Raw genomic sequence first — 14,966 nt, 5'->3', positions numbered from 1 at the left:
AGACTCAAATGGCTGTATAAGTTGCGCATCCTCTCGCCAAGGTTCTATCCGCAAAAAAACTTTAACACCTCCACTGTGTTTATTACCACGGACAGCCGTCGGCAAAACTCCTACTAATGGTCTCTGTTCTGGTCCGGCATGCCGGTTTGAGCCCATTAGTCCCTTTTATTTTTTGTGTGAGTAATGCAAGAGAGGAATAGAGATCTAGACAAAATGAGCCTTTCTATTGCTTAATACACCGTAAATGTGAAACACTTTGGGGCTTAGAGGCTGGATAAAGAACAACATCAGGAAACAAACGCAAATTTAAAGCACATTTTATTTATTCACTAATAAATGTTTAAAAATGTAATTTCCAAGTTCCATATATCTGTTTAAAAATATTTACACTTTCAGCCATTTCCGAGTTTAGTTACAAACTGATAGTGGGAAAAACACATGATGTATAAAAACTGATACCAAAACCTTTTTACATTATTTTATGTTTCTTGTTTTTAAATCAGGCCGTGGACCTTTCATGTGAAAATTATTATAAGGGCCTGATATCACTTCTTGTGATGAACTGCATGTGATGTCATGTTGATTTGCATATGATAATGGGCTCCTGCACTATTTTCCTTACTTGTGCCCTGTTTATTGGCACTAAGAGGAAGGGGTCCCAGCGTGAGTGTGATGTAATGAGAACAATTCAAAAAAATATTTACACAAACAATAAATGCATCCACATTGTTTTATTCACAATGGGACTAGGTATACTGAATATACTAGACAACAGATCAATAATTTTAAATGGTTGAACAGTGCCCCAGGGAGGGAAGGGGAGGTGATCAGGTGAGGATATTGCGATGGAAGGGAATTAGTGACAGTAAAATCAGCCTATTAACAAAACTGTATTGGCGAGCTATATACAAAACAAAGGACCATTGGTTCGAAGCTTAAATCAAAAGATATCATACTTCACATAATACAATAAATGTAAAAATGGTGGCGTGAAGTTGATGACCAAACAGGTAATTGTCGACGTTTCGACCCTCAAAAGTTCGCAGGGATTAGTTGTGCCCTTGCTGTGGGGTCTTCATCAGGACAAAAAGAGGGGCAGGCAACCTGATTAGTGTATATAAAATAGAGAAGAGTAATAATTATTGGTAGTGGGATATACATCACATTATGTACTCAAGACCAATAAACGCACACATAGCTAAACCAGAGAGTTTAGCGTTACGGTAATTGTGAATCCTTAACTAGGCAGGCGTAACCATTTGGTACTACCTGCATGGGGAGATTCTGAGATAGGTAGGGACAGTTATTTTTGGGGGTAGGTCAAAACCGTCATCATACATTTGAAAATTGAGAATATATCGGATTGGTTAAATCGAGCGTTTGGAGCTGCGAACTGGCCCAGGGAGCGGTGACTATGGCATTATCTAAAACAAGATGCTGAAACCACCAATTAATAGGGAATGCCTCATTGTCATTAGTCGCGGTTTACCTTGGTTGGTAAATAAATTGGCACGACATGGGTCTATAGCTATTAAAAATAAATTAATATAAATTCACAGGTATTCAGCCCATTTTTTCTGGTGATGTTACACATTGACATGTATTCGTCTGCTTCTTCTATTTTTAGGTGAATACAAATCAATTGCCGTTCCCCCTCCTTCCATTTCTTTCTTTTTCTCCCCCTTTCTTTGTCTCTCTCGCTTACTTTATCTCTCCTCTTCTCTATCTCCCACACACTCCTGTTAGCTTTAGCTTCATGAATATCACTGCCACTTCTGGCATTCATACAACAAATCCTTCAGAATATTTGAGACATAGGGGACAATCAGTGTGGAAGACGAGTTCCTGGGAGTGCAAATGATTGACCTAGCACATATATGCTTTTGATCTGAGATTTCACTATTTCACCACATTCTTCACAGAGAGTCTGCTGCTTACAGTGGCTCAATTCTGGCAAGTTTGGCAAGTCAGCAAATGAATAGGGAGAGCCAAGTCGGAGAGGAGCCAAGGGTCACACTTAGATATAAGGCCCGAGGCACAAGCTGATCCATCAACTGATAACAGTCTGTAAAAGATGCAGCAAACGTTACTGAAAAACAAGGTATATGCTCTGTTATATTGAAAAAAAATGTATTTGTTGAACACCTGTGCTTCGCTTTAGTTCATTACATATACTGCAGTGGCATTTGGTAACAGTAATACATACATATTACCAATGACGTTTACCATCTCCAGAACCCTGACAACATGTCCACTCTGGGTGCGTTGGGTTTACAGGTTTTAATCCGACAAGTTAGCTGAAAGTACAGTTGTTAGTCCCAGTATTGTTCAGCGTTGCTTTTACAGGAAGTGTGATCAGGTGCGATTGAATGTTTTACTTTGTATCTTATCTTCACCAAATAAAAATAAACAATGTTTCTTTTCATTTACTCCACAATGTGCTCGTCTCCCACTGTGTATCCTGATACATCATGTCGCTTTACTATGTGTTCGGATGTGAACATTCACTGGGCACTAACACTTTTATAATTCTGCAAATACTGTTATCTGTTTTTCTTCTTTACTGCTAGTCCGGTCTTTTATCATCTGGTATTTCAAGGTCCTACTTACTTTGAATTTGATCTTTTTCCATAATTCATTCCTCTTATAATAACTGCACTGTTCAGCTCTTGTCTATGTCCTCCCTCAGATGGGTCAATATTATTTTTGATGTTCTTAAGAACTTTTCAGAGTCTCTGCATCTCTAGGATTATTTCCATTGAGTTAAGTGAAGCAGTGTATTCACTGAGGGTTGTATGGGATTGAAAATTGATAAAAGCACTTCACACTTTCAGTGCCCTTCTGTCTTTTCCCCGTGTGTGTTTGCTGATGACTTTGTAGCTCTGATAATCGACTAAAACTCTTCCCACACTCCTGTGTGAGTTTGTTGATGATACCTTAATGCTGAAAAAAATGAAAACTACTGTCACATTCACTACAATTATAGGCATTTTCTCCTGTGTGTATTCGCTGATGTGTTTGGAGGTGTGATAAGTGACTAAAGCAATTTGCACATTCACTGCACTTGAATGGCTATTCCCCTGTGTGTGTTCGCTTATGAATCATTAATGTTGAATTGAGTAATGACTAAAAATGCTTTCACATACATTGCAATGGTATGGTTTTTCTCCTGTGTGTGTTCGCTGATGATTCCTTAATACTGAAGAGAAGCGAAAACTACTGTCACATTCACTGCAATGATAGGGTTTTTCCCAAGTGTGTGTTCGCTGATGACTATTTAGGTCTGATAACCTACTAAAGCACTTTGCACATTCACAGCACTTGAATTGTTTTTCCCCTGTGTGTGTTCGCTGATGACTATTTAGGTCTGATAACCTACTAAAGCACTTTGCACATTCACAGCACTTGAATGTTTTTTCCCCTGTGTGTGTTCGCTGATGACTATATAGGTTTGATAATTGACTAAAGCTCTTCACACATTCACTGCACTTGAATGGTTTTTCCCCTGAGTGTGTTTGATTATGTCTTTGAAGGTGTGATAACCGACTAAAGTTCTTTGCACACTCACTGCACTTGAATGGTTTTTCCCCTGTGTGTATTCGCTGATGTATTTGGAGGTTTAATAAGCGACTAAAGCTCTTCACACATTCACTGCACTTGAATGGTTTTTCCCCTGTGTGTGTTCGTTGATGTCTTTGTAGGTCTGATAACTGACTAAAGCTCTTTTCACATTCACTGCACATGAATGGTTTTCCTCCTGAGTGTGTTTGATTATGTCTTTGAAGGTGTGATAACTGACTAAAGTTCTTTGCACACTCACTGCACTTGAATGGTTTTTCCCCTGTGTGTATTCGCTGATGTTTTTGGAGGTTTGATAAGTGACTAAAGCTCTTCACACATTCACTGCACTTGAATGGTTTTTCCCCTGTGTGGGTTCGTTGATGTCTTTGTAGGTCTAATAACTGACTAAAGCTCTTTTCACATTCACTGCAAATGAATGGTTTTTCCCCTGAGTGTGTTTGATTATGTCTTTGAAGGTGTGATAACTGACTAAAGTTCTTTGCACACTCACTGCACTTGAATGGTTTTTCCCCTGTGTGGGTTCGTTGATGTCTTCGTAGGTCTGATAACTGACTAAAGCTCTTGACACATTCACTGCACTTGAATGGTTTTTCTCCTGTGTGTGTTTGAATATGTCTTTGAAGGCTTGATAACCGACTAAAGTTCTTTACACATTCACTGCACTTGAATGGTTTTTCTCCTGTGTGAGTTTGCTGATGTCTTTGTAGTTCTGATAACCTACTAAAGCTCTTGACACATTCACTGCACTTGAATGTTTTTTGTCCTGTGTGCGGGTGCTGATGAAGCTCGAGAAGTGATGAAAAACTAAAGCTCTCGCTGCAGGTGTATGATTCTTCTTTCTTAGTTAGTGTCTGTGGGTCGGGTATATATTTGTCTACATCCCATGACTGCATTTCCTGATGGGCCGACATGTTTGATAAAGCACTTGGGTTTTTCTCACACACTTTATATGTGTGCAGTATTTTGCACGTTTGATTTCTGTTTTAACAATAAAATGCGATAGCCACCAAATATTTGCCACTCTCCTCATATGTAGAAGGTGTCTTTGTAGGTGATTGTGCCTTTAGATTGGATTATGGCTATGCACGATTGCGGGTAAAGATGTATCTTCCTTCTGGCCAGTGCAAATAGGGACAGTCTATTGTATTGTAGATATAAGAACTCCTCTTTCCTTTACCCGTCAGTTGTCTGGCTCCGCTCTGTTGTGCTCTTCTCTGGTTACTGTGGTTCGGCTAGAAAGAGTTTACTATTCACCTAGAGCACGGAATGATGGCTTGTCATCATATTAGAAAACGGAGCACTGCGGTAATCTCACCATACAGATCCCATGATCAAAGTTGCTATTGGACACTTGTTTATACAGGAGGCGGTTTGTTATTGTAGTTGCCTTAATTTTAGCAAGGTCATTTCTTCGTCTTGTGGCGTGGAGGTGCACAGCTCAGACTCTTACAATCACTGAACTGCCCTTGATGCTTCACCGGGATCTGTCAGTTTGTGTGCAGGTTCCTCTGTCGCCGACTGCGCTGATGTTTTCCTGAATATTGGAGCTCATTATTTCTGCTATTATTGAAGAGTTACAGCCTTCGCTTCATTATTGATGGTCAATTCACACATTCAAGGCTTGTTTTCTGTTGGATGTAAAGATATTTAAAATTACTAAATGGAAACATAATGGAATGAGAATTCAGAATGTTTAACTGGTTGTAAAAGAAACTTCACGCAATGCAGCGCAGCCCTCCCCCCGCGAGGCTACGCTATGTGGCGCAACAGTAAGGGAACAGGAGAGCACCATATTTTCAGAGATACGGCTCTGTCCTTTCCTTTCCCTTGCGCCGGCACTGATTACAGAGCGCCTGCGCCATGCACACACCTTAGCACCAGAGCACTAGGGTGTGTGGGTCTGTGAGTACAGCATGGGTTTTGTACAGGAAGGACACCCTTCCTGTACAAATTACTATGCCTCGACACGACGGAAAGCTTTTACCATTTTTCATACGTGTTGCACAGTGCAGCACACATGCAAAGTCAGAAACGGAAGAAGAAATGAAAGCATTTCTCCTTCCTTGCACCTAGTTTTGTGGTTGCACGAGAACACCCATGCACCCCCCTTGGCAGGCCCCCATGGCACAAAGTAATGCGAAACAATGCTATGCACAGTGTCACATTACTTTAACATTATTTCCAGTGCTAAACAAGTTTAGCGCTGGAAAGTAAATTAGGAAAAAAGATTTTGCGCCATTTTGTTCCTCTTTTGTCACGCAAACACAGTGCAAAATCTTAGTAAGTCTCCCCCTTCTTCTTTATTGCTTTTGAAACTTAGCAAGGAATATTTCATCATACACAGATATTTAACTAAATGTTCTGTTGATCAGGTGACATCTTATTAATGTCTGGAAAAGAGGTGATTTACCAGTGTTTACAGAGTAACTGAGCAAAGTAAGGGCGCTCACGTAGCACCCAAGTGCTTGAGGTATAGCTTAAGATAGAGGCACATGTTCAAGATTTAATTTAAACAACAGTAGAGTATAGAAAAAGAGATGGATGAGGCTGGGCTGTAAAATTTCCCGTAACTCTTTACGAAGTATACAACAGAAGTAACTCCATTTACACACTTTTTCTCATTCTTTCCGATTTACTTAAGATCATCTCAAATACCAACTCCTGTCTTTACCTCGCTGTTCAAAAGTCACCTTTGACACTTTCAACAGCTCCCTTGGTTCAAACATTTCTGGTTTCTTCTAACCTGGAAGATTGGAACATTATTGTGGGTTGAGTGGGGTTTCCTATCACCATAACATCTGTCCATCTCCCTGAAACTAGTGTAGCTTACAGCACCCGTTTCTAGCCCTGAAGGACAACTTTAAAAAGCAAGTCTTTAGTTCTTCCTAAGTTAGATAAAGTTCTGTAAGATGCAACTCCTTCTGGGGTTTTTGTGTAAAACAGAGCGAGGTGTTCACTGTAAGGCCCGTCCTTTACATTATAAGCGCAGATAAGGCAAACAAACGTTGAGTCATATAATTTAATATGCAACGATATCAGTCATTTACTACGTATAGAGAATCCATCACAACCAATAATTTACCTGACATATCCCCACAGCAGATGTGTGCCTATTACTCTTTTCCCCCCTTTTCCAACATTACATGGCATCTGGCATGATGTTGTCCTTTTGGGGCCCAGGATGCCATTTGTGACCGGATGGGCATTTTGAAGAGTGGCAGGAGGTGTCAGTTATCCACAGGTGATGCGGCATTTCTACCTTTCCATATTTCTCAAATTCAAGTTTACCTAATTGTATGTCCTTCGGCCACCCTACTGCCCTCTGGCTGCACACTCACTCTGTGGGGTTCATCAGAAGTTCTTCCTCGTTCTTCGCCTCGTTCTTCCACAGCAAGATCGCAGACATACACAACAGCTTCAGCACACAGCCGACGCACCTTATGACCCCACCAATGCCCCCCACCACCACCATCCACGCCTGGACCCCGGTCAGCACCGAAGACCCCATCCGCACGATGAACACCATCCACTCCGGATCACCAACCGACCCCTGCCCTCGCCACGTCTTCAACAAGGCCGACTCCATCATCGCACCCCACCTCCGAGACATCTTCAACACCTCCTTCGACACCGCCACCTTCCCAGAGAGCTGGAAGCACGCCGAACTCAGTGCCCTACTGAAGAAACCATCAGCGGACCCCACCGACCTAAAAAACTATCCTTCCCATCTCGCTCCTTCCTTTCCCTGCCAAAGTCATCGAGAAGACAGTCAACAGACAGCTGGCTGCCTTCCTCGAGACGAATGGATCCCTCGACCACTCGCAGTCCGGTTTCAGAGCCAACCACAGCACCGAGACCGCCCTCATCGCAGCCACTGACGACATCCGAGCCCTGCTCGACAACGGGGAAACAGCGGCACTCATCCTCCTGGACCTCTCCGCAGCGCTCGACACTGTCTGCCACCACACCCTAGTGCAGCGCCTTATCGACATCGGAATCCAGGAGAAGGCACTGGAGTGGATCATCTCCTTCCTCACCGGAAGAACACAGAGAGTCCGCCTCCCCCCGTTCAGATCCGAGGCCACCGAAGTCATCTGCAGCGTACCACAAGGATCATCGCTCAGCCCCACCCTCTTCAACGTCTACATGAGTCCCCTCGCGGCCATCGCACGCCAACACAACCTCAACATCATCTCCTACGCTGACGACACTCAGCTGATCCTCTTCCTCACCAACGACCCCGCCACCGCCAGAACCAACCTACACGAAGGGATGAAAGACGTAGCCGAGTGGATGACGAACAGCCACCTGAAACTGAACTCAGATAAGACGGAAGTCCTCATCCTGGGATCATCACCCTCCGCCTGGGACGACTCCTGGTGGCCCCCGGCCATGGGCAGCGCACCCAAACCAGCGGACCACGCATGCAACCTGGGCTTCATCCTAGACTCCTCCCTCTCGATGACCAGACAAGTCAACGCCGTCTCCTCGTCATGCTTCAACATCCTACACATGCTACGCAAGATCTTCCGGTGGCTCCCCACATAAAACGGGTTCCCATGAGGCACAGGGTCAGACTGATTTGCATATAGCCGTGTCTGAACTGGGGTGGCAGAGTGGGCTAAAGAACGGTGATGGATTAAACCCAGATCTTTTGACTGGGTGTGAGTGTTTGATTGATTCAGATGCTCCGTCCATCACCACCCCCTTTTGTACTGCAACTCAAGACCTGGCTGTTCGAGCAGTAGCGGACACCCCTCCCCCAAGCGCCTTGAGACCCTCCGGGTGAGTAGCGCGCTATACAAATGCTATGATTGATTGATTGATTGATAGAAGTCATATAACTGTCTCATACTCACAAGGACATGGATCTCACTACTACAACACTTATTGCAGACAAAGGGCCTAGTTAAGAGTTTGTCCAACAGATTATTGCCTCAAAACTAGGGTTAGGTGAAGAATTACGCTCTGCCGGCAGACCTCGCAAAGTTTTGCCCACTCCGTGCGGAGTTGGTCCAAAAAACTCCATGCAGAACGGAATTCTTTTCTCAAGCGGTTCGCCACCGGTAAGGTGGCAAGCACTTGTGATAAAATATAACACGCTAGACCTCCTCCTGGCGAGATTTCTCATTGCGGTAGGTCGCGGCAGGTCGCGACCACTCAGAGTGTTAAAATCTGCCATTCTCGTTGATGAAGCTGCCATTCGATTAGAATATCAATTAGAGTGGCAGAAAGCAGTGTCGCCCTCCGACACGACGCGTAGTGCTGTTCGTGCTGATTTTACAGTGGGGGTTAAACTCCTGGCACTAAAAATCAGTGAGAGCAGCGCAACTTAACAAACTCTGCCACTAGCAGAAGTCTGCAGAGTGCGGCGGAGTTTCCCTGGCACTTCGTGGAGTTCCGCTGAGTAAAACTCTGCAAACTACATCAAGGCATTATCAAAACGTGACAGATATCCTGTCTGCCTTATTATAATTGCCACAGGATCTAATGCATTTTTTATGGGTCGGGCAGGATACCTGTCACACTGAAGTACTAGGCCAACCTCCCGAGCCAAAAGAATGCGTTAAAAATCTGGGAGTCTGGGTGGACTCTGCACTGAAGTTCACTCATCATACTAAAAAAGTGGCTGCCACTTGCTTCGGCATTTTACGTAACATCAGACCTATTCTGAAGTTCTTTGACTGCCGCACTCGCCAGCTAATTGTTCAGGCGACCATTCTTACTAGACTGGATTATGCCAGCTCTCTCTTACTGGGGGCAAATCTCGCCGAAACCACCAGACTGCAGAGAGTCCAGAATGCGGCAGCCAGGGCCCTGGTAGGTCTCCCCCGCCATTCCTCGGTATCCGGAGCCTTGAAAAAATTGTATTGGCTTCCGGTGGGTAAAAGGATCCAGTTTAAGGCACTGTGTCTAGCTTTTAAAATCCTTAAAACCGCCCCCCCCCCCCAATGTTGTGCCCCCTCCTGTCAGAATACATTCCGAGGAGGTCGCTCCGCTCAGAGGGACAACACCTCGCGATTATCCCCCGCACCAAGATGGCCAGAGTAGGCGGCCGATCCTTTAGCTTCCTAGCTGCCAAGCTATGGAATAGCCTTCCCGAAGCTATCCGCGGTATGCAGGACCTTTTTGCCTTCAGAAAGGCTGTCAAAACTCATCTCTTCCTATAATTTTTTTTCTTCTCTCTGCACCTCCAACTCTCTTCATTCTGTCTGCTTGCAGCGCCGGGACGCCCCTTGGCTGGGGCAGCCGCGCGCAATACAAATCACTATAACATTAACATTAACATTAACATTTGTGATGGAATAAACAATCCGCTGAAATCTAAATCAGGCCTTTGATGTACATTGCGTCCAGTCTGGCTAGCTGGGCTTCAAGGATCTTGTGGTTTGTGGGTCTCTCACTGCTTTGAGGTCACCACCAGGCAGACCTTCTGTCAGCTGTGCCCTGTGCAGATCTTCATTCCAGGCAAGACCTCTGTCAGCTGCGCCTTGTGCGAATCTTCCTTTCTAGACAGGTCTTCTCTCTGCTGTGCCCTGTGCAGATCTTTCTCCCAGGCAGGGTCTTCTGTCAGCTGCGTCTTGAGCGGATCTTCCTTCTAGGCAAGACCTCCGTCAGCTGCGTCTTGAGCGGATCTTCCTTCCAGGTGGGGCTTCTGTCAGCTGCGTCTTGAGCGGATCTTCCTTCCAGGCAGGACCTCTGTCAGCTGTGCCCTGTGCAGATCTTCCTTCCAGGCGGGGGCTTATGTCAACTGTGCCTTGTGCAGATCTTTCTTTCTAGACAGGACGTCAGTCAGCTGCACCTTTTGCAGATCTTCCTTCCAGACGGGGGCTTCTGTCAGCTGTGCCTTGTGCAGATCTTCGTTCCAGGCAGGGCTTCGGTCAGCTGTGCCTTGTGCAGATCTTCCTTCCAGGCAGGGCTTCGTTCCTCAATGATCAATTCAAAGGTCGGGAGAGGTAGAACCGGTCCAGGTCATCTTCTTTATTGCAGTTCAACTGGTCAAGCCCCAGAGGTCGAGCTCTGTGATGAAGGAGAGTCTGAATTTTCTGAGCTCCGTAGAGCATTGAGACATTGGGCATCCACCACACACTACAAGACTCCAAGAGTCAACGCTACAAGTGCTGCTCCGAGGTTTGATTCAACCACTGTATCTGAACATCCCCTGGCAAATGCCAACTAGAGAATAAACAGCCAGCCTGCACCAGCAGAGTGCAGAACGCTTTTCAAGCACCTCGAGGTAAATGGACTTTCCCTATCTGTCGTAACTGAAGATGTTGATCCTTGGTAACATCTATCCGCTTTGGACAAGGTCCTCCATTTTGCTATCAGAATGTAACTCATCCTGCGCAGACACAAACCCTCTAGTCCGTAGTGAGTGAAGCTGGGTCGTTCTCACCCAAAAGAGGGCCCTCCACAAATTGCTGACATTTTCTTACACCCCCTGGACAGCTGTGGTAACACACAGACCAACTATACCCCCTCAGGGATCACCAGTCCATCTGCCAGGATCAAGACTCAGATCTTTCAACCTTCTCTGTTACCGTCTTTGGAACGGCCTGTCTCTGAGATTCGTGGAAGCTCCACACTCAGTGAGCTCAGAGTTGCCTTGTAAAACCATCTCATGAGAGTGGAAGAAAAGAACATTAAGTGACACGCACTGCACAGACGTGTAAATAAATCTACCATTATCATTCCCTGAACCATTGTCCTACTGCTGATGTTTTGACATGGGTGTTTTGCCGTCTATCACAGCAGCTTCTTCATTTAAAATCTTACTCATCAGTTTGTTTTCCATCATACCTATTGTTGGACCCGAGCTCATGGCGTGGTCCTACCCCTCCCGCATGGCGGGCCCAGGACGACATCGGGCCTCCATCGAGCCGCGGTCGCCCCCTTGGCACGACCCTACACGAACTACCGATGAGAGCAACCACCCTGGCCAACCACGGCTCTCCCCCCTGGAACACGGCGAACCCTGCACGTCCCAACACTGCCGGTCCGGCTGCCACTCCGGACCGCCCCTACAGGCCCGACTCCATCTGGGGCCCATCAAGTTCCGAGCACGAGGCCTCGCCCGACTCCATCTTGGGCCCATCACGTCCCGAGCACGTGGCCTCGGCCCCGGCCAAGGCCCCAGCGAAGCCCCGACATCGAGGCACCAAGATCCCCCCTGTTGGTAGAGTGGCCACTCAACGGATCCAAGAGGAGGAGAGTTTCGATGGCCCTCCAGCCGTCCCCGGACGCCTGGTATCGATCGCCCTCCGGCCTCCCTGGGAGCTGGCTCTACCCCCCTGCTGGGTGTCTGGACACCTATAATGTAAACAACAAGGACCCCCTGTTAAAATTCGATAATTCATGGGACAGGAAAATAAACAGTGTGAATAATTTCTCATCAATAATACCAAGCCAGGGAGGAAACAGTTACCAAACAACGAAACCACATAGTCATTAAAAATTATATTCTTTTTAATGATATTTCTTTTAAAAGCATATTGCGAATGTACAAAATGTATATAAAAAAATCAATAAACAAATTATTACAATATTAAAAATAAATCATACAATTAAAAATAACCACAAGATGGAAAAGTGGCACTCAATATTTTCTGAAAAATAATACAGATTATTACAAACACAAAAGGAGAGAGTGGCAATCAATACTATCTTGACGCGCGTTTCGGCGCTTGAACCAACGCCTTCATCAGGAGCCACACATATATTTCTGAAATATATAATTAAATCAACATAAGAAATATATAAACATTCAATTATTTATAAAGACAACATAATTACACAAACATTACAAACCGTTTCATTATTTGGCATTTAATCAAAATATACATAATTCAAACCTCCCTGCTAACTATAGCATATGGTATTCACTAAACAAGTTACAAAGCTTATATATATATATTTGAGCAGTTGCTATATCTATTCGAGAAAAGAGAATTCACACTGGTCTCATAAGCTATAAATTAGCTCTTTTAAATGTATGACATATGTGGATCCACAGTGATACTAACAGATAAATGTCTAGATTTCAGGGATAGCCGAAGATCGTTTATTTTCCAGAATATAATTCTAAGGAGAGTGAGCAGTCATTATATCACAATTCCTTGAGACCTATAAAAACTAAATGGTAGTATAAGCACTGTATTCCTTAATGTACTATCCATCAGGTCCATTATATCATAACGTTAGATATACTCGCCTAAGACTTAAAAACTATTATTCGACCATCAATAGTATGGTTACTCAATGCCTGCTTCCAGAACAAGCATCTAAAATTTCTACTGTATGTGTAATTTACGATTATCCTGGGTGAGGAAAAAAACGGTAACTGTCAGTACCTGTATTGAGTCCAATCTGACTATCCATTTAGAGGACACAGTACAGCTTCCCTAATGAAAAGAGAAATGCTTACCTATCGATAAAAGAGAGGATTCATAAAGCTGCTTGATATGCAACCAAATGGAATCGAAAGACGCTTTTCGTCTCGTAAAAAGCCCGTTTCCTTTTCTTCTTTTCCTTACGACAAACCTACAGATACCAGGCAAAGGCCCCAAGACAAGGAAAGAAGATATTCATTATTGAACACGAACCGTATAACCTGAGCTACTCTTAACCGGTTGCTTAACGGAATAAAAGGCAACACTTACGGCTTAAACGTACACGTGGCATTTGTTTATTCTACCCGCACGATAATTATTCATGTAGGGGGACGCAAAGTTCGTCGGCTCGGCAAAGACTAATCTGTATCCTGCCTCTCGTTCCGTGTAATTCTGTATACAACAAAATTATATACAGCCAATAATGATCTCAAATAAGTATTCTATAAAATTAACTTAACGAACTCCATTTCAAACCGAATTACTCGGTTTCGAACAATTCTCTAAAGCGTTCCTTACCGATAGAAAGTAAATAGCAGGGCTCAGCCGGCGTTCTCGATAGGAACTGCCGAAGAGGCCAGTCAGCGTTCTGTGACCGTTAGAAAAATTCTCAACTGCGGTAGTAATTAGCTTCCTTTAAAACCACCTTGTAAATGGTCACATGATTCGCGACCTTGGATCTTTAAAGCGCCAGTGCGCTTAACATAATAATCGAGCGGATGGTCAAATCGAAGTAAGGAACTTGTTGTGAATTTATATAAACAAACTTAGACGTGAAAATAATTAAAATTATAAGAAATTTTTAACTCGAATCACCACACCAGAAATTAAATTAATAATAGCAAGAAAATAAGTAAAAGGCTATAGGGGTGCAGGGGGCAACAGATAACAATATAGTATTTCTATTTCTATTTTATAATTTTCCATCAAGTTGTCAGGGACTGTGTAATGTCTAGCTCATGGTCGAATTACTCGAGATTGCATAAACCCACGGTCAGTGAGGAGCAATCTGATGTATATAGCTGATCTAACAAAGAGTGGAGACAAGCTATGATATACTGTTCATAGTGCGATAAAATTACTTAAAATATCGCATTCTCCCACGGAATCTCATTGTTTAATCCCTGTTTAAAAGTATTAAGGACAAAAATCCAGAAGACTTCTCTTTTCTTTCTGATGGCGCATCCACCTTTACCATCCGGAGTTCTTATTTTTTCAAGGATGCGCCATTGGAAGTCATCTGAATTATGATTTTTGTAGAGAAAATGTTTCACCAAGGGTGCTGTCAGTTTTTTTGTTTTAATGGCTGATCTGTGTTCGGTCAAACGTGTCTGGATTGGCCTACAGGTTTCTCCGACATAACCAAGGCCACATGAACATAAAATGAAATAAACTACATTTGCCGTTTTGCAATTCCAGATATCCTTGGCCCTAGTAACAAAGCCATTATGTACGAATTCAGCACCTCCAATAATGTTCTTACACGACTTATAAGAGGAACATTTAATTGTTCCACGTATCGGAACATTATTCAGCAAGGATCTCTGACTTAGACTGTTATTTGTCTGTGTTGTTCCAAATCTAGAATGTACAATTTTATCCTTTAAGTTTCTGTTCCTCTTGTGAGCAAACAGAGGCTTAACAAGGACATTCTCTGAGGTAGGGTTACAGTTTAAAATATCCAAGAGGAGGGGAGTTTCGATGGCCCTCCAGCCGTCCCCGGATGCCTGGTATAGATCTCCCTCCGTCCTCCCTGGGCGCTGGCTCCACCCCCTGCTGGGTGTCTGGACACCACCATCCCGGCCCCTCTGACCCCCAGGCGCGAGGGTCTGGACATCAAAGGACTCCAGTCCTATATCTGGGCCAGACCTGGAGTAGGACACCAGTTGTATCCTGGAGTCAAGAGCCCTGCTGACGCTGTCGCGGCTGACCCCGAGAAGAACTCATTACCCTAATCCTGAAACTACCTTTGGAGCCTGCTGGCGCTGCCGCGGT

At 44.2% G+C, this 14,966-nt stretch overlaps 1 protein-coding gene across 1 annotated transcript; it reads right to left on the bottom strand.

Moving 5' to 3' along the window:
* Positions 1–301: 301 nt before the first annotated feature.
* Positions 302–5,006, bottom strand: LOC147662110 (uncharacterized). The gene has a single exon (XM_086951100.1). It carries the CDS (start codon positions 4,491–4,493, stop codon positions 3,105–3,107), a length of 1,389 nt encoding a protein of 462 aa, XP_086807226.1. The 5' UTR covers positions 4,494–5,006; the 3' UTR covers positions 302–3,104.
* Positions 5,007–14,966: the final 9,960 nt, after the last annotated feature.

Source organism: Lissotriton vulgaris, unplaced genomic scaffold, assembly GCF_964263255.1.
Source record: "Lissotriton vulgaris unplaced genomic scaffold, aLisVul1.2 SCAFFOLD_2730, whole genome shotgun sequence".
Taxonomy (NCBI): Eukaryota; Metazoa; Chordata; class Amphibia; order Caudata; family Salamandridae; genus Lissotriton; species Lissotriton vulgaris.
Note: the sequence above shows the minus strand (reverse complement) of the source record. Positions and strands in the feature narration are given on the sequence as shown.

Excerpts from the sequence above, each read along its gene's own strand:
- LOC147662110 (XM_086951100.1), bottom strand. The coding sequence starts at position 4,493 with ATGTCGGCCCATCAGGAAATGCAGTCATGGGATGTAGACAAATATATA.